Below are 19,764 nucleotides of genomic sequence, written 5' to 3' on the forward strand. Positions count from 1 at the left end.
ACACACACACACACACACACACACACACACACACACACACACACACAAAACCCTCATATCCTCCGCAAATTTTTAACCAAAATCGTGACTTAAAATTCATCACAACAGCTAGCCGCAAGTCTTGAAGATTCCACAAGGTGGCGCTAGATCCTTATGGGCCAAATCTAACCTCGTAAACTGTTGAAGAGCAAGAGCTAGAGCCGCTGGCTAAACAAAGATTAGAAAATGAAGCTATCATGAAGGCCATCTTGCTCTTGTCTGGAGGAAAGGCTGGCTTCCCATATACGTTTGAAGTTCTAATCACATACTTAAAAACCTAAACGCCAAGCTTAACTTATCAACTTCTCTCCTCCAAAGGCAGGTCTCCATCTGCTCGATGCATCACGGGCACTCCATCTTAAATGCTTTCCAGAGGCTGCCACAAAGTACATACCCCACGAATGGGGTGTGTGTGTGTGTGTGTGTGTGTGTGTGTGTGTGTGTGTGTGTGTGTGTGTGTGTGTGTTAGGCACATTTGTATTGAGAAGATTCTGTCTCATCCCTATTAATATTTTCATTGCACTTCAGTAAACTGCAAGTCTTCGTTTCTAAGCTCTCAATAGTTTATGAGTATCCCATAAATAGGAATAAACCTTCGTGAGTTGCACTCAAAAGACAGAGTCTTCAAAGCTCTTCACACACACTCCGTGTGGTCTTCGACACTGCCCTATCAGGTCAGCCACAGCGTCGCAGTGTCTGCGGCTGCCTTACGGCAGTGTGCGGGGCGGAGCCCTGGGTGTTCCCGGAGTAGGAGCCATTGCACCCACCTCAGAACAGCTACAGGAAGAGAACCGGCAAGGCCCCCGTGACTGAAGCATTTCTCATGTCCCTCGTCACAGCTGTCTCTTCAGCTCAGAATCTCTTGGAAATGATTCAACATGTGCCGGTGCCTGGAGTTCACGACACATCTCTCAAGTTCAGTGTGCTCCAGCTCCTTCATTCAGAAACACTTTTCCAGGTGGACACAAGAACTGTTCTGACTCTAAGTGTATGCCCTTCGTCTTGATTTTTAAAACCCTAATGGCCATCCTAAAACTTACAATCTACTTTTCAAAGGGGTCTTTAAATTTAAAAAGCAGATCCATACAAACCACAGCACTCTGAGGACTGTAGCTCTAGGAACTCTGCATTCCATACAATCCATTGATTGTATCTGTAACCACATTTTATAGGTGAAACACCCAAGAGGTTAATGAGGGTTTGCTCTGTGATGTGTTCCTTTCCAGAAGCCCTGGTCAGCGTTCTTCTCAGGGCTCATTTTCTAAGAATTTGAAGAGAACATAAATATCAAAAGGTATCAACAAAACAGAATACATACTAACCCCAGTTTGGGGGTTGCTGGGGGGGGGGGGGGATCAGGGAGGGGGGGGGGGGGGACACGGACAGCTGAGCGTCACAGCAAGGCCGAGAATTCAGTGTCGTGAGCCTAGGGAAGCATGCAGCAGACCACACATACCACCATGAATGGGAAACTCACAGACCTCATCCACAGTATGGGAATAAGGTGCCAATTCTAGCACCCCTGATTTCCAACTCGTAACCAAACGCTTTTGAGACAAGACTCAGAAATTGTTTTATTAAACTGAACACAAAAAAAAGCCTGTTACAATATCATCAAGCCTTTATCAGAAATCAGTACATACATGAGAATACACAGCCAAGATGAGCCATCCACATAAGTGGTGTAAGCTTAAATAACATTCAGACTTCTATATTTAATAGGCCAAAGAAGATAAAAACCAAAAGAGCAATTTCAGTTTCACAATTCACAGTTGATTGGTTTGAATCCCGTGACGTGTCAGTCAGCTCCGCAGCCCTAGAACAGCAGATCTCCAAAACACTGCCCCGTGTCCTGCTTGGATTCTCAACCCCGGAGTGACAAGCAGAGAGCATGATATGGCACAGCCCCACTTTGTGGCTTGGACTGGCACTTCTTGGTTGCATTCTTTCTAGTGAAACAGCAAAAGCACACTTACAAGTTCGCCACAGGGAACGCAGGGCGGCTCCGCACCCTCGGCTTTCTACTTCCATCTCTGACGTAAGACGGTACCTGCTTAAAACGCACCCTTCGCACTGGAAGCAATGCTAAGAGCACACACCCCAGAGAGGACACCCTGTCTCGGCAGACACCTAGGCTGCTTGACGATGGAGCCTGGCATGCCCAGGAAGGCATTTCAAAGACGGCACACTAAACCCGCGTCAGGTCACTGTAGTCGGCTGGGGGAGGGGGCAGGGGAGCCACAGGTGGGCAGAGTCAACATGAGACCCACAAAATGACACACTGGCTTATGGAAACTTTGGCAGGGTACCAGAGGGGAGGTTTGTTCCCAATAGGGCTCTTACCCTAAGACGGTATCACTCATCCTGACATGTGGAGTCATTTCTTTAAAAAAAAAAAAAAAGCATCAGGTAGAGAGTGAATGAGTGGTCAGTAATAGAAAACACCATTTTCACTAGTGAGGGGGTCATTTGAGCACACACCCTTACAGAGCGAGCGGCCATAAAAAGCCATTTAAAGACAAAACGAATCGGGCAGACCCTGCATTAGTTGGTGTTCAACAGTGCATTGAGATTTTAGCAATTGCTTTGGACTTAATTAAAAACTACAATTTATAGCCTGGCATGTGGTACATGCCTGTAATCCCAGCACCAGGTAGAGGCAGGAGGATCAGGAGTTCAAGGTCATCCTTGGCTACACAGTAGAATTAAGACTTGCCTGGGCTAGAAGGGAACTTCACGAAACAACAAACGACCATAGGAATATCTTTATGTTAAAAGAACTGTGAAATGTCTAAGAATAAATTTCTACTTTGCAAAACTACATACAGTCCTTGTAAGGGCCCAGAGGAAATGTTCGGTTACACTGGATGCCCAAGACTGAAATCCAGAAGCACTCATGTCTGGGCTCTGGCATGGCTCTACCCGTCCAGTCTCCCCCCAGAGCAAACCCCTTCAGTTCCTCGGAGCTGTCGGCAGAAGGAGAGCACAGGATGGAGGCAGATGGCAGATCTCCTCTGGGGCGGGGGAGAGCTGCAGACTGCTCTAAGGCTTGCCCACCCCCAGTGGGCCGTTCTGCTGTCTCAGTGTTGGATTCTGCTGTCTGCGGGTATAGGTGAATGGTTACAGCGCCCGGGAGTTCACAGCAAGTCCTGATGGGAATGTGACCTTTGTGGGCCAGGTAACCCGGTACAGACTTGTCTAAGCAGACACAAGGAAGACTGATATCCACAGGAGAGAACTGAGCCCGTTTACTGGCTTGGGTTATGACCCACATGTGTGGCTTTCCAAAGACGTTAACATTTAAGTGATAAATCCTAATGCATGGCACCCAATGGTATGGGCTCTGTCTGAAATGTATGCCAGGATAGCTGTCCTGATGGACAGACATGTGAACACAGCGATAGGCTCATGGGGAAATACAAGGTGGGAAATGTCAACAGCAGAAGGGAAAATTAGGTATGCTCCAAAATGTTTCCACTCTGACAAATGTCCGAAATTCTTCATAATAAAATGCTGAGGCAAATGTTACTATTTCTACATGAAGGTTAGTTTAATCATATGTACGAAAGTTGTAAAGACTCAGGAAATTCAAAGTTTTCAGTTAATCGAAGTAAGGAAACTGTTGTTTTTCAAAGGCCTCAAGCTTGCTTGGGAAGTCCCCTCCATCCGTGCAGAGATGCAGCACAGGAAGACCCACAGCTACTGTCCCGGCTAGTCTCTCCATGCACTTCGTTTGCAGATGCATAATTTTCTCCTCTCTACAGAAGAACCAAGCTGGAGCACAGTCAGGGTAGGAAGTTTTCTCTGACATCTCAAGCTCTGACTCCTCCGTATCAAACATGGCCACCAAGGTGACGACTGCCAGCCTCGGCAACCCGAGAGTGCACAGTTTATCCAGTAGCAAGTCGAGACTGCACTAAGAAAGGAGGGGACGGACACAGGACAGACTTCACAAGGACCTCTGCTACTTCAAGCTATTTTATGAACTGTGGTTAATGGCAGTAAATCCTGTCATCTCTACACTCTTGCTAAAGGCACTCATATTCTGGGCTTAACGGACACAAGGTCACCCGGGACCATAAGCCAGGACTTTTTTTTTTTTTTTTTTTTTTTGGTGGCTACAGAGAAAGGGCATTCACAAAGGGTCCCCACTGATAATGGGAAGAAAATGCCACATAGCTATCCATATAAATTGTCTCATAAGAAGCATTTACACAGCTAGTCTCCACTCAGCCATGTTGCCATGGGGGCTCACAGGGAACTCACCCAAACAGGACATGAAAGCAACGAAGAATTTTAAAAATCACACATAAAACTCCTAACAGAGACTCAGAGTGGGGCAAGGTAGACTATTCTTAAACACCTGTTCAAATACCTACGTTAAACTTCTGCACACAAGAACAGAATATTTACCCATTTCTAAAGACACTCCACTGCTTGGGTACACAGCTCACCAATTTCTCCAGTAAATCCAGTACAGCCTAAGTTCTGACATTTACAGAACCTTCCAAACCTGCTGTTCCTGAGTCTCTCCTCGGAGAAAGCACTGTGTGGAAGTTACCCCTCTGTTTGGACTCACTTGACCATCTAAGGACGGTTACTTCCTCAGACTGACATTCCTCATATGCCCAGGCAGCACAGATTGAAATAGTCCCAAGTTCCACTGTCAAGTTTTAGATCCTATCTACACAGGAATACTTAATCAGTTATACATGTATGTATAATTTCTCTCCTCATATGACTGTAAACTAAGCCACACAAAGCTCTGCAGGGCAGCCCTGTGGGGCCAGGTGGAAGACGCCTCAGGAGAGCACTAGCTCTCTGCCACAGTGCCTCATTCATTGTCAGGGCTTCAAAACTCCTGACTGATTTTCTAAGCTCGTGCTGAACTTAAAGGGAAAGAGCTGAGGAGGAGATTTTTATCAAGATAAATGGTGTGGAAAAAAAATTGTGAAAAGATACAGAATTCAGTTTGTAAGAGGCAAGCAGACAAGCATAAAACAGGCACATATTTACAAGCGGTAGGACAAGGACCAACCCAGATTAGCGAAGTCTTCTGTTCAAGGTAAAATCTAAAAGGGCAAAGGGCACAGGGCTACAGCTAGATTTCCAAAGACAATACCCTCTGAAAGTATATGCCATCCATTTGAAACTGGACTCTTCCTGAAGCCTTGGACCTGGGTGTTCTTCCTGGCCTCATAATGAGAAAGAGAGCCACGAGAACAGACATCGATGCTACAGATAATTGATGATAAAATCTACCAAATTTTGGACCAAGGTCTCCCTTTGTTTAGACTTCTATCCATCCATGTCTGTGTCATATCATAACATACATGATACCTGGAGAACAGGAGGCCAATCCTACAGCAAAATGAAACCAACCCAGAGCCCACTTAACTGACTCAAATGCCACCCTCACCTGATAAGACAAGGAAGAGACACTGTCCATACAAAGTTCACATGGTGAGAAATTGTACCATGTAGCTCCAATAGCCTTTGCCACCCTCTGCCCCACCTACTAAATACAGTGGGTACACCATGACCTCAGCCATGGGTCTTCCAAGTGGGGTCAAGCATCCACAGAACCTCTAACGACGGCCCCTGGCAGTCACTTGTCAACTTCCAGCATTTGGAAACAAACTGAGTTATTGTAGGCAAGCCGGCACTGGAGTGTCATCAAACAAATGCATCACTCTTTTTAGTGCAAAGGAATATAGAAATAACACTATAAATCTAACATTTCTCTCTAAAAGAAACCGCACTTACGCGTCCCTAACATCCATTAAGGGCACTGGGGGCCTAGAAACCTGAATTCACGAGGCTTGAAAACACATCAAGCCCTTAAGTCCACTGTTTTTGTACATACAGGAGGAGAGTAGTTGGCCTGGGGCATATCCTTTGATTTAATTCCCAGAGGAAAACCTTAAAGCAGATGAATGTCACGTTGGTGAAATGTAAATCCATACGCAGAATCTTTCAATGTTATCTGAGATAAAGATGAGGTGAAATTCTCTCTGGGGTAGCACATAAACTTGGGGGGAGATGACGCATGTATCTTCAGACACAAACACAGAGACACACAGACATACCCCTGCAGAGGGAGCAAATGAGACTATTAAAGAACCACAGAACCAAGTGGCCAGCACTATATGTAAGTCTACCGAAGAATTATATTTAGCAGCAAATGAGCAACCAACAAGATGCACCCTAAATTGCTCTGAATAGACGAACTCTGCAGATGGCCGCAGGAGGGTTCTTGGTACGAGGAGTTGCAAACGGAGATCAAATCTCAAGAGAACACTGTTCTTCATTCTGTTTCTAAGGGGACAATACTTAACCAAATAGTTCTACTTTTCAAGAAATCAGCATTTCGGTGGGAGGAAGTAATCATGTGCTGTTCTAGAAGCTAATCATAAAATTAACCTTTAATTATGGGTCTCGGCTGTTCTGAGGCAAGGATGGAAGGGAGGCGTGGTGAGTGCTCCCTTCCTCTCTATCTATCTGCCTGGAGAATTCTCAAGGTTACATGGGGCTTTTCACTGGTGACGTGAGTGATAAAATGAGCATTTATTATAGTGCAAAACACTGCTTGCTCTAACCTTCTGCAGAAGTATGGTTCCCTAGGAATTATGGACATGCTGGTCTTATCCACAGTGAACAAAAGTTCACAAAATACTCCAGTAGTCCACCTAGACGTACACTATGGCTTTTTATTTTAAAATAATCATCCCATTATAATCATTAGACACCAAAGTCGGACATCTCTGTTTTCAGTCTCTTCAAGGAGGCAAAAAAGAAAATGCAATGTGTGCGTGCTTTTCTACTGGAAATGACACTGCAACCTGATCAGCTTTAAAAAAGAAAAGGAAAATTGTTCCACCTCAGAAGTAGCCGAGAGCAGTTATTTTCCAGGAGTGCCCATTACCTGTCAGGGCCGCGTCAGGATATGATCATCAAAAAGCCACAACATAATGACCATCTCCTGAGTTCACATAATTAGCAGTGAAAACGTAACTCCAAATTGAAATCTCAAACACATTCTTGCATTTCCTTGAGTCATCTGAAAATATATTTTTTAAAAGAATATTCACCTCCAACTCAGGGTTGAAGACAGTCAAATCTGGGTCTCAGAAGGCGAGAGCACAGCTAGGGTATGAGAAAGAGCTTAGCAGACAAGCTGATCCAAGTGGGAGGGGAGGTGGGAATTAAATGTGTGCAGTTCACAACTGGGAGATGAAGTTACAGGTGCAGAAGAACATAGTGTTCTGGAAGCATCTGAATTCAAGAAAACCTGTGTGTCAGTTACAGAAGGATAGCCACAGGGAACCAACTGCTGCTGAGAGACTCAAGCACACACCATAACAGAACATCTTTCTGACACCGAACTGTGCAGATGCTTCCCCAGGAATGTCAGGAAATGGGAATCTCTGTTTACCTGTTTTCAGTATAATCTGAAGAATTCGAATCCACCCATCTTATGCGCATAAAACGAAAAATGCAAAAGTTGATGCCATTTTTAAATAATCATAGCTCTAAATGGTCAGGCTACTACTGCTTAACCAGAACGTGGCCGAGAAAAGATAACGGGGCAGGCGGCTCACACATTGTAGCAGTTTGACGCAGCTGGCCCAAAAGAGCATCATGACCCAAGAAACATGTCTCCCTCCCCACCCCGACTTGATGACTCATGGCACCACTGCAGGTTACTCGAGTTAAGCAGAGGAATGAGGAATGTACTCATTGAGGGGACCACAAAGCAAGGCAGGCTGACAGAAGGCAAACAACAGGCAGGATCAGCTTTGCCGCGAGCACGGCCGTCACTGTATGTAGCCCAGGTTCTCCATCTCGCTCCGGTACCGCTGCTCAGACACCTTGCTCTTGTGCTGCTTGCTCTCCAGGTGCTGCCGGAACTCCACCTCTTCACCGGCTCCGACGTTACACATTGAGCAGTAAAACTGGCCACTGGGAGTAACGCACATGGCAAGGTCTCGCGGGATCCTCTGCCGGGAGCGGGCATTGAAGTAAGGACCTGCTAGAGCATAGACACGGTGGGGTAATCAAGGGAGGTGAGATGCCTGGGGAACCTGAGTTCCGATCTCCAGCATCCATAGAAAAGTCAGCATCACCCCAGGGCTTTCACCCCTTTCCAGGGTCTCGAAGGTGGAGACAGAGGATCCTGGAGACTTACTGGCCAGCTAGCCTAGCCAATCAAAAAGCTGTAGGTTCAGTGTGAGAAACTCTCAAAATGTAAGGTGGATAGCAACAGAGAAAGATACCCCAAAAATGACCTGTCAGCTTTACATGCGAGCACCCACACACATACATGCAGACACTCAATGCCCATTTAGTAAAACCACTCCACCAGTTCTCACTGTATTCTATACTCTAAATTCAGGCTCTTAACTTTAAATGAAGGAGAGGTAAATGGATTTTTCTCTTTAATTACATGTGCATAGAAGTTCAATCTACAAACATAAAATGATTCTCCAACTAGTGCCAGGGTATGACTATAGCCAAGCCTAGGTTCTAAATGCTTATGGCTCTAAAAAGTAAATATTTAAAAACTGTAGCCAAGCATGGTGGCTTGTGCCTTATAATTAAGCACTTGGGAGCCTGAGGCAAAAGACTATGACAAACTTGACGCCAGTGTAAGCAACACAATAACACCTATCGCTCCAGCCCAGTCTCTATATTTGTATTACTCTACTCAGAGAACATAATCAATACCATCTTCATCCTAAAATGTATTTTCCTTGACGTTAACACAGCTATGGGATGCTTTTTCATCTCAGCTAGCTTTTTAAATACAGCCTGGCCATCTCTTTTAGTTGACTTTGGTCATAACTAGTAATGCACTGAGACTGCATTCTCAGACCAAAGATTTTTCTGTCCTTCTGTACTTTCACTAGCTGTCTTTTGCTATTCAGTGAACTCGGTTTTTGTTTCACTCTTTGTACAAATAGCCCCTGCTGGCATGCACAGTGTTAGGGGCCATGGTGGCCAAGACTAGAACGAACAGAGAACACTGCCATAAACACACGGCTCTCCAGTGAATGCACACATCACAAGAATTCCCTAGATAATTCTCACTTACTGCCTGTATAAAAATCACACTGAACATGGCGTGACTTAAAAATCAAGGAGGGCAAGGGTGCGTGCGTGTGTGCGCGCCTGTCAAGTTTCTTCCTCAATAACTCTCTACCTTATAATTTAAACCAGTCTCAGTGAACCTGGAGCCTGCTGATTCATCTAGGTTGTTTGGCCAGTGAGCTCCAAGGGCCTGCCATCTCCACCTGAGATAACAGGTATGAATTGCTGTGCCTGGCTTTTTCCACCTGAGATTGGGATCATACTCAGGATCACACTCCTTATGCTTGCATGACTGCACCATTTTCCCAGCCCCCAGGAGGCCCATTTTCTAACATGCTCTATTTTTTTTAAAATAAGGAATTATAAGACACTACAACACTATGATTTAAAACCAACATAAATAATATACTGAATAAGCAATAAAGAACACCAGAAATAAACATCAGCCGGAACAGCCAGAGGTGCAGTCCAACAAAACAACCACTGACCTAATTTCTTGCTTATTCATCTCCTGCTATCATTTGCAGACATGTGCGAGCTTGTACAAAGAGACGCACAGGATACCTGAATTGCTCTGGACTGCATACGTATTCCTCCTGGTGGTCACCATCTTAAATTCACTCCCTTCTTTCCGGGTCCGCCGCTGCCCTGCCTCTGCGGAGTCCCTGGTGAAAAGGAATTTGAAATGAGTGAGAACAAGGCTCCCTTTCAGCCCCTCCTTTGAACACAGTTGCTCTCACATACCAGTCTGGCCTGAGAGGCCATGGCAATACCTACGAGAACGAGTTACTCTGGGCTTCAGCCAGACGAAGTCTCTTGGCATGGTTCTTCCCCTGGTAGTGAGCCTGTGCCACTGCAGGGGAGCTAAAGGAGGCGTCACACAGCTTGCAGTAGTCATTCTCTGTGGCCAGGATCACTCTGCCCCCTGGCTTGCAGGAGCCCACCTGCCAGAAAAGACACAGAAGCAGAGAGTTACACCTTCTTTATCCTAGAAGATTCTTCTGGGCCCTGAGAAACAACCAAAGCCCGAGGCATGGCCGCAGGCACCGAGTTTTATAAAAAGAAACTGATTCCAGGGAAAGAGAGACTGGGAGACCCTTTTGCCTATTTTGAATTATAATTACCTATAAACCAAAGTACTGGCTGGTGTCCACTGAAGAAATGTTTTTAAAACGTAGACATTTATAGTAGGAGGCAGGCAAATAAGTAAGGAAAGCTACAAACTTCTTCCCAGAGAAAGGGAAGTCTGCTCAAATTCCACTAACAAGCACTTACTGAGCACCATCTGTGTACGGAGCAGCCCACCTAGACAGAAGCGGCCAAGTTCGAAGGCTTCAGTGCTACAAACTCTCTAAATCACCTGTGGATATACAACCCTGGGAAAACACCTAGGGAAGCCAGGAAACCGAACACTCAGTATTAGACTGCAATGAGCTAAGGAAAAGTTACAAAGTAAACTTTGGTTACAAGAGAATATATGGTTCTGATCGTGGAGACCAGACCTTATCTAGAACAACTCAAAATGATAAAAACCAGCACTGTCTGACCTGAAAGAAAAGATTCTCCAGGGACAGCAAGGCATCTTCATATTTCACAGAGGTTTGTGTGAAACAAACAAGGTGGCCTGTGCTGTTTTCCCAGGAGGAAGGGGGCAGCTATCTACCTCTACAGCATCCCAAAGGAACTATAATGTAAAAACTGCAGGAAGCACCCTGCCGCCGTTTTTAACGTATCTCATTTTCCTATAAGTCTAAGGACAAGGCTCAGCAGGGATACCTATTTGAAGCAGGAAAACACTCAGGAAAGTAACAATATATCTTGGTGGTTGGGAACACCAGGCTAAGATGATACAAAATTTTGTTCTGCAACATTCAAAATATGCAACCTCATGGAAAGTTACTTAGCTTTCCCAGGCTTCTAATAAAGCCCCCAGGAGGCTCCTGCTGCTGGCCCGTGGACCAAGCTTTGAATAATAAGGCCAACACTTCCAAGTAATGGCAAATCCTAAATGAGGCCAGTGCCCAGGACTAGAATGAAGCCAATTATAAACTTATCTAGTGTGTAAGATTTAAGACATCATGAAAGCAATCAAGATAAATAATATTTTAATGGAATTTTTTAGATATTACTTTATACATGTTGAGTTTTTGTCTACATGTATGTATACACATCATGTGGACCTGGTGCCCTCAGATGTCAGAAAAGAAACTGACTTCCCCTAGAAATGGAGTTATAGATGATGAGCCACCTTGTGGCTGCTTGGAACAGAACCCAGGGTCCTCAGCAAAAGCACTAAGTGCTATTAACCACTGACCCATCTCTCCAGCCCTTAAATCTTTTTTTTTTTTTTCTTTCCACAGAACAAAGCTTAGACATTGCATGGTCATTTAACCTAATCTGAAAGACATATAAAAATGGACATAATGATGCTTTCCATCACCTCACATATCAACACCAAGTCCAATGAGAGACCTCAAGGTTCAAAAATGTATGCAGACACAGGTAAAGGAGTGAAGAGTACCAAAAACTTAGCACACCTGTAATCCCAGCACTCAGGGAGGCAGAGGCCAGCTACACCAGGCTGTAGACCAACAAAGTGAGTCCAGGATAGGCAAGGCTATAAAAGGAAATGCTGTCTCAGAAAAAAAAAAAGGGTACCAAGAACCTTTTGGGGTACCTGACCCTGACAGACACAGGTGCAGGAAACTGTACTCATGACCACCTGTATGTGACAACCTCTTCACACTACAGTGCCTCACCTGCGGAGGGACAGGAATGAGGGGTGCAGCCACAGGCTCTGCCACGCTGCTCATCCTGGCTGGAGGAGGACAGCTGTTAGCTGCATAATAATTTCGGAGTTTTTTGCCATGGTTTTTACCCTGCAGGGAAACACAAAGCGGACAGTCACAAAGAGGACGGTTTGTCAGACGGTGACCGCCACCCCTCACCCAGGCAGCACCGTCTCTGCTGTACACCCAGGACAACAGACCACTGGGCCGCTCTGACTCCATCCTGAAGAGCCGGAGTGTGTTCTCGGCTGTGCTCTGCTGCCGTGGTAAACCTCATAACCAAGAACAACTTGGCAGAAGAAAAGGTTTCTTTCAGCTTACACTTCTAGGCCATAGTCCATCATGAAGTCAGAGCAGGAACTCAAGCAGAAACCGTGGATGGATGCTGCTTCCTGGCTTACTCACTGGCACATGCTCAGCTGGCTTTCTTAGACATTCCACACCCACCCGCCTAGGTAAAGATGGTCCCACTGTGACCTGGACCCTTTAACATCAACCATCAATCAAGACAACCTCTGACAGACCAACCTGACTGAAGCAGTCGTTCAACTGAGGTTCCCTCTTCCCAGGGATTGTGTCAAGTTGACAATAAGAACTAACCAGGGCGGAGTCCATCATTTGGTTCTAAGAGAACAGTTATATTTATCCAGAGGAGATTAAAAAAAAAAAAAAATGAAGCCAAAAGGAATGAATTTCCTCTAAGTTTCCAGAGAAGTCTCACGGTCCGCAGTACTGCACCCTCCCTGGAACGTATCTCTGCTCAGACACCACTGAGTCAATAGAAATCTTGTGGTGCCCTGATCAGGCTGACGTTAAGCAATGAGACGGCTAAGCCAATCATTTTCACAAAAGCAGCACTTGCACAGGGACCCTGTGTACAGAGTGAACGTATGAGCCTCAGTTCAGCCACCACTCACAGGAGTCCTGTAAGACTCTGCTGGCACCCACTGAGCCTGACGGTGGAGGAGCTGCGGCAGGGACAGGCACGCACCTTCAGGAGGAGCAGAGCAGTGACGTTCAACCTTCCCAGTGTGGCCCTTACCACACATCATGGTGGCTGGCGGCAACACCGTGAACTTCTGCCAACTCAGAATGGCCTTTCTCACCAAGTTTTAGGTTATAATTCACAGGAGTATATTCCTTAAGCTAATAAATAAATACAAACTGTTGGCAAGAACTGAAAACACTCTGACGGGGCTGGAGAGATGACCCAGAAATTCAGAGGGCTTCCCACTGCTGTAGAGGACCTGAGTTAAGTTGCCAGTGCTCACATCAGGCAACTCTCAGGCACCCGTAACCGCAGTTCTGGGAGATCAGTGGCCTCTTCTGGCCTCTGTAGGCTCCTACACACATGACGCATGCACATTCATGCTGGCGCACATACACAATAAATTTTTAAAAATCTTTCTTAAAAAGTACTCTAAATAAGAGTAAAACAATTCAGTACTTTAAACCTTGTAAAATGTAAACCTACATACTAACATTTGTCATCTACTACCTGCTAACGTCTACGAGTGAACTAAGGATCCGCACACGGTCTAAAGGCAGCTAAGTTCCATCCCCTGTCATCCGAATGCTGGAATGGAGCTGTACCAGTCCAGTGGGACTACCACAGAGTCAAGTTTATGGTCCCCTCTGTAACTATCTCATGGAATCCTAAGCAGCACAACACCAATGCTCCTCCCTCCTTTCAGAAACGGTCCTTCCAGAATGTTGTCTTCTGTGGCTTTCTCTTACATCTTCCCATCTCTCCTCCCTACCAGACCCTAAGCTCTGGGGTATCCAAGGCCCACCCTTGGCCCTCTTCTCTATGTGGTTCACTTTGCCTAGCCTCACAACTTTATAAGACAATGAATAAATGTGTGGCAGATAGTCATGCTGGCACACACCTTTCATCTCAACACTGAGGAGGTAGAGGTACACGGATCTCTGTGAGTTCAAAGTCAGGCTGGTCTACAGAGTGAGTTCCTAGCCAGCCAGGACTACAGAGTGAAGGCCTATCTCAAAACAAACAAACAAGCAAGCAAACAAAGACATGGCAGTTCCTGTAGTTCCAGCTAGTTGGGAGGCTGAGGAAAAAGGGTCACATACGTTCAAACCTGCCTAGGTAACAGGAGCATGACACTCAGCACAAGACACGAGTCCTATGAGAGGAATTCTGAGTGCCTGTGAGAAAACTCCAAAACAAAACAAAACAAAACAAAACAAAAGAAACAAACAAAAAACCAAGAAGACAAGAGTCTTGTGACCTCGGTTTCTTTAAAAAACATGGAATTGCTCTTGGAATGTGTTTGCATGCTCCTCCCAGGTGCACCAGATAGGTGGGAGTTTACTTCAGCTGCTGTTATTCACGTGGCTCTACGGAAAACCATTTGTTTATCACATTTGGCTTGTCCTTATGATTGCACACTTTCCTCAGGTGACTCTTCTAAACCCTCAGAGTATAAGTTGTCCGCTGCTCTGAATAAAGTTGGCTAGTGCATAAGACTGTCGTCCACCTCATTTTTAGGCCCTGCTCTCCCAGGTTCATGCCACCAGCAAGGGCAGTAAACACAGGAGTGTCTCAAAATTAAGAACTGAGAAGGGCTTAAGGACACAGCTCAGCAACAGAGCACATGCCCGGCTTGATCAAAGCCCGGGTTCCATCCCCAGCACCTCCCCTCCCACCACCTCCCCTCCCACTCTCCCCATCAACACTTTTTTGGCAAGCCCCACTGTAATTAATAGTCACTGCAGACAAGCAACATCACTAACTAAGCAAAAGTGTGATGAAAAATGAAAACACACATGTGGTCTCACAAATATCTCTCCATATGATCCTTACTCAACAGAAAAACAGTATCTTTTCCAAGAAGATCCTTGCAAGCACCACCTTAATTGAGAGATAATTAACACCATGAGAACCACCCCTAGGGGCTGGAGAGATGGCTCAGTGGTTAAGAGCACTGGTTGCTCTTCCAAAGCACCGGGGTTCAATTCCCAGCACCCACATGGCGGCTCACAACTGTCTGTAACTCCAGTTCCCAACCCAAGGGATCTGACACCTTCACACTAATGCACATAAAATAAAACTAAAGAAATTAAAAAAAAAAAAAAAAAAAGCGGGAGAGATGGCTCAGAAGTTAAAAGCACTGGTTGCTCTCCCAGATGTCCTGAGTTTAATTCCCAGCAACGACATGGTACCTCATGACCATCTATAATATGATCACACGCAGGCGGAACACTGTATACATAATTAATAAGTCTTAAAGAAAAAGAAATGTGGAGAATATTTGATGTGTTAAATATTAAAAAAAAAAAAGCATCAAAAAAGAAAGCTAGAGAACCACCCCTGACGCATCGGTCCTCTTGCCAAAACACACAGAATCCGAGCTCAGTTACACAAGGCAAAATCTGCAACACACGACAAAACTGTCATTTAAAACCTGTAAGATCATTAAAGAAGAAGAAGAAAAAGAGGAGGACGAGGTTTAGGAATGGCCTGTCCAAGTCAGAAAAAAAAAAAAAAACATTAAAATTACGTGTAAAAATTAATTTTGGATTAGACTCCAAAGGCAGGAGGGGCTGTGAGTAGACCTCAGGGGAAACGAGACCAGCTTGTGGAGTGCAGACAGAGTAAGGTTTCCACCAGTGTTAGCTCTTCGGTTTGCTTTGGCTGAGTGTGCTGTTGCTTCTGTTGTTTGAAACACAGTCTAGGCAGCTGAGGCTGGCTTGTAACTCACGACGAAGCCAAGCTGACCACCCTACCTCCACCTCCCAAGTGCTACGCTTTTCTGCATGTCACACACGCAGCTCAGTATTTGTTTCTTAGTGTGGATAATCGTACTTTTATGTAAACTGTTCATACCCGGGGAAACTGGAAGCACAAGTCTCTAAGTTTAAGACGACTCAAACTAAAAGTAGTAATAACATTTTCCAAATCCTTAAAAGAGCGCCATAACAGGAAACTATCATCCACTTGCAGAATCCATGACACCGTGCCCCACTGTGCCCAGGAACCAGTCTGTGGCAGTCAAAACATCAGGCACAGGGAACTATTTGGACTACCTATATATCCTGACTTGAAGTTGCTATGTCAAAAATCACCATCCTCAAAAGCAAAAACAATGTATTTCTAATATCACACATTAGACAGGTTGTAAGACTACAAAATAAATACTAGTGTCACCCTCAAGTTAAAAAAAAAAAAGGATGCTCTGAAAAGGAGTAAGAAATCAAGAGAGCCTCGCTGTCTAAAGAACAGCTATCAAATTAAAAATATAAAACCAGCCAGGTGTGGTGGCACACACTTTTAATCTCAGTATTCGGGAGGCAGAGGCAGGCAGATCTCTGTGATGATACATGGCCAGCCTGGTCTACAGAGTGGGTTCCAGGACAAACAAGGCTACATAATGAGTGAGACCCTGTTTCAAAAAAACAAAAATAAACAAATAGATAAACAAAATCAATGTACTATTTCAGAGCAAGGTCACTTCTCAAACTAAAAGTAAGTGAAGTAGTAATTAAAAAGGAGGAGACAGGTAATGCAGAAGCCCATCCTCAGCCCTCAGTTTCACTTCTGGTGTCACACCATAATACACAGAAAACTCCAAAACTAAAGATTCACATGCTTGAAAATGCTTGCCATTCTGACCAACACGGCAAAATGTACAGCTGTCTGGTCATGACTCGTGCCTCCCTCTGGTACACCTATGCTCAATCTGCTACCATCTTAGTCCTTAGTCACCAGCCAAGTGATGGATGTCACTGTATCACAACACGAGTGTATCAGGAACCCTCATTTCACATAATGATGGTGCCTTGGTGTAAGTGCTACAGTGCTGGCATTCACATATGACAAAGAGAAACTGCCAAGCACTTCCTTGAAGTGAAAAGTAAAAGTTCTCAACTTAAAACGGACAGGGAAAACAATATGCTGAGGTGACTCGTGCCTGTGCTGAGAACAGACTTATCCATGAATTGTGAAGGAAGCAAAGTCCATGCTAGAGCCAACGTCACCCTCAGACTACAGAAGGTAGAGCCACATGCACACGTGCTTGGTTAAAGTTGTGAATGCATGTGTGTATAGGAAAGCATGATACATATAAGAGTGGTGTCAGGCAACCTCTGGAGGAGGGCTACAGAATGGCAGCCACAGGGACAAGAGAAGATTATTGCATAAAAATACCAGTCAAAAATCCAAAATATGCATAATGTATATCAGAATATCACTAAATTTCAATAAATTGGGCAGCAGCAAGAAGAAAGTCAGATGGGGATTGTAAGGTTTCCAGAAATGGGGGAGGGAGGGCAAAGCAGATATTATTAAAAAACAAAAACAAAGGGTAGATAATAGAAGAAAACAGATAGAAAGAATCTGCTAGTCCTAAGCAGAACAAATTCTAAAGCCCCAGACCCATCCATTAATGTAAAATTTCAGGCTCAAAGAATAAACATCGAGCCTAAAACTTTACAAAGAAAGAAAGAAGAAGAGAGAGAATTAAAGCAGGTCACCTACAAAGAAAGAAAACCAGAGGAAGTTTTCTCTTCAACATTGGATGGATGAGTCTAAATAACAGAACAATCTTTAGTTCTCAAAGTAGAGCTAAGCTATGGCACAACGCAGACACGTTTTTGAACTGTTTGCTTTCTGTTACTTCCTCACATTATTTTAAAATGGGGTTTGGTGGTGTCTTAGTTAGGATTTCTGGGTTTCTACTACTGTGAATAAACACCAACAGCAAAAGCGGCTTAAAGGAAGCATTTGCTTCAACTCACAGCTCACAGTGTAGCCGTGTAGAAGTTAGCAGAACTGAGCCAGAAGCCAGGGAGGGACGCTGCTCACTGGCTTGCTCCCCATGACTTGCTCAACCTGCATTCTTACACCACCCAAGACCAGCTGCTCAGGTACGGCACTGCAGCCAGGGGCTGAGCCCTTGCACATCAATCAGGAATTACGAAAACGCCCCCACAGACTTGCCTACAGGCAATTACAGAGCCACTGTCTCAATTGAGTCTTGTTCCAAATGACTATAGCTTGTGTTGAGGTAACATAAAACTAACCAACACAGGACACACAGATGCATTCATTTTCTCTTCCCTGGAGTACTGTGGGGGTGGGGCACAAGGAGGAAGATAATGTTTAGAAAACAGCTGCCCAGGAGCAGTGAACAGACTAACAAAACTGAAGCGACCCAGGGAGCAAACAGGTGAAAATGTGGTAAGGAAAGAGAGCTCTGAGATAAAAAAGGAACATTCTATGTGATATTGTGGGTAGAAATTTATGAGAGAGGGGTGAGGCTATAATAAACATGATAAAAGAGAAAGGGAAAAAAAGTAAAAATTCCGGGAAACCGGAAAGGCTACACAAGCAGTCATGATTAAAATGTGAAACAAATAAAACAGATCAAAAGACGGAATTTGTGGACTTCATGCAATAAAATTGATTATAAACAACAATAAGAAAGATTGAAGAGGTAATATGGGGAGGAAAGATGGTGATGGGATTCTTTAGGGCATACGATTCTGTAGAGGAATCTTAATTCAGAACATGGCTGCTCTGGCAAGAGATAATACCCAACGACCTTCTAGGTCTGTGTGATCTGGCTGGAATAAGCATTCCTTAAATCCAGGAGTCAGAGGCAAGCGGATCCCTAAGTTCAAGGCCAGCCTGGTACAGAGTAAGTTTCAGGTAAAGAAAAATTTAGGTGCCGGCATTTAATCCCAGCACACAGGAGACATGGCATGCAGATCTCTGAGTTCTAATCAGTGCTGTTCAGAAGTTCAGTTGAATCAATGAGTTGAGAGGCACTGCAATGGAGTTGAGTTTGTGGCAGTTCAGTTCCTAGAATTCAGAGGCAGTTTCACTCGGAGAGTTTTCCAGAGGCAGGTTGAAGAGAGAACGAGCTAGACACAGATGAAGACAGAACGAGCCAGAAATTGAAAAGGAGTCAGAAGATTAGAACAGGTTGCTAGAGTTAGTTTGAGGTCAAGCAGAGCAATTCAGTCAGAAATGAGAGAAATCAGTTTGAATCAATCAGCTAGGAGAGGAGTTTGAGTCAGAACAGCTGAGTTGAACCAGCCAGCCCTAGTTCAGAAAGAACTAGAAAGGGTGAGTTTATTCAGCAGTAAGTCTCACAGGCTAAAAGCATTCTAGGCCTAGATTAGACTGTACAGAGGCTAGAAGCTTCCGGGCCAAGGCCAAGTGATAGCTAGAACAGAGGGAAAAAAATGCTCTGGGCTCAGCCCAAGCTGTGTATTCCTCCAGCTTGGGTACAGCTCTCATCTCATCCCTTTATCTGACAAAAAAACATCAGGGGAATAAAAGTTACTTTTACACGATTCTTTTTCCTGTACTCAAGAAACCTGATAGAAAATCAAGGAGAAGCAACACAATTTCAAAGTTATAATCCACTTGTGAATCAAAATAAAGAAGACATGATTTTGAGTAATTTTACTATTACCCACTTGAACACCTGAGTACCTGAGATCACAACTAAGTGCAAACGGAAGAAAAACAGGCATTAGACAGAAGCCCAACGACAGCAAACAACTGGAATCAACCTGCAAACGAGTGTGGAACCACAGAACTACAGCCAATCCAAGCTGAGAGCTAGAGAGAAGAATGGAGAAGAAAGAAAAGATACAGACCTTGTGGGAAATGTCAGGGAGCATCCCAGTTTATCATCTAAGTTCTTTGTTCCTCAGACATTATGTTGAGTGAAAAGATACTTTCTTAAACTGTTTAAGAGGGAAAGTGTTAACCAGGATCAAATGTCACCAAGACTGGCAAGAGAGGCACAGCTAGATCTGGCCCGACAGGTCACTGATGACCCCAGGGAACATGGTGGGAAAAGAGATGGAAAGG

At 44.6% G+C, this 19,764-nt stretch overlaps 1 protein-coding gene across 2 annotated transcripts in view; it reads right to left on the minus strand.

Moving 5' to 3' along the window:
• Positions 1–3,564: 3,564 nt before the first annotated feature.
• The window catches only part of Zmat3 (zinc finger matrin-type 3), a 31,623-nt gene continuing 15,423 nt past the window's right edge, over positions 3,565–19,764 (minus strand). Inside the window, exons 3-6 of one of the 2 annotated variants that reach the window (XM_055625955.1) lie at positions 11,889–12,008; positions 9,907–10,073; positions 9,694–9,794; positions 3,565–8,068 (exon numbers count right to left, since the gene is read on the minus strand). In XM_055625955.1, coding sequence (XP_055481930.1) covers positions 7,857–8,068; positions 9,694–9,794; positions 9,907–10,073; positions 11,889–12,008 — 600 coding nt within the window. In that variant the 3' untranslated portion in view covers positions 3,565–7,856. Of the gene's footprint in view, positions 8,072–9,693; positions 9,795–9,906; positions 10,074–11,888; positions 12,009–19,764 lie in introns of both variants that reach the window. The other variant, XM_055625954.1, reaches the window with a different exon arrangement.

This window comes from Psammomys obesus, unplaced genomic scaffold (assembly GCF_907164565.1).
Source record: "Psammomys obesus unplaced genomic scaffold, mPsaObe1.curated_primary_1811, whole genome shotgun sequence".
NCBI lineage: Eukaryota > Metazoa > Chordata > Mammalia > Rodentia > Muridae > Psammomys > Psammomys obesus.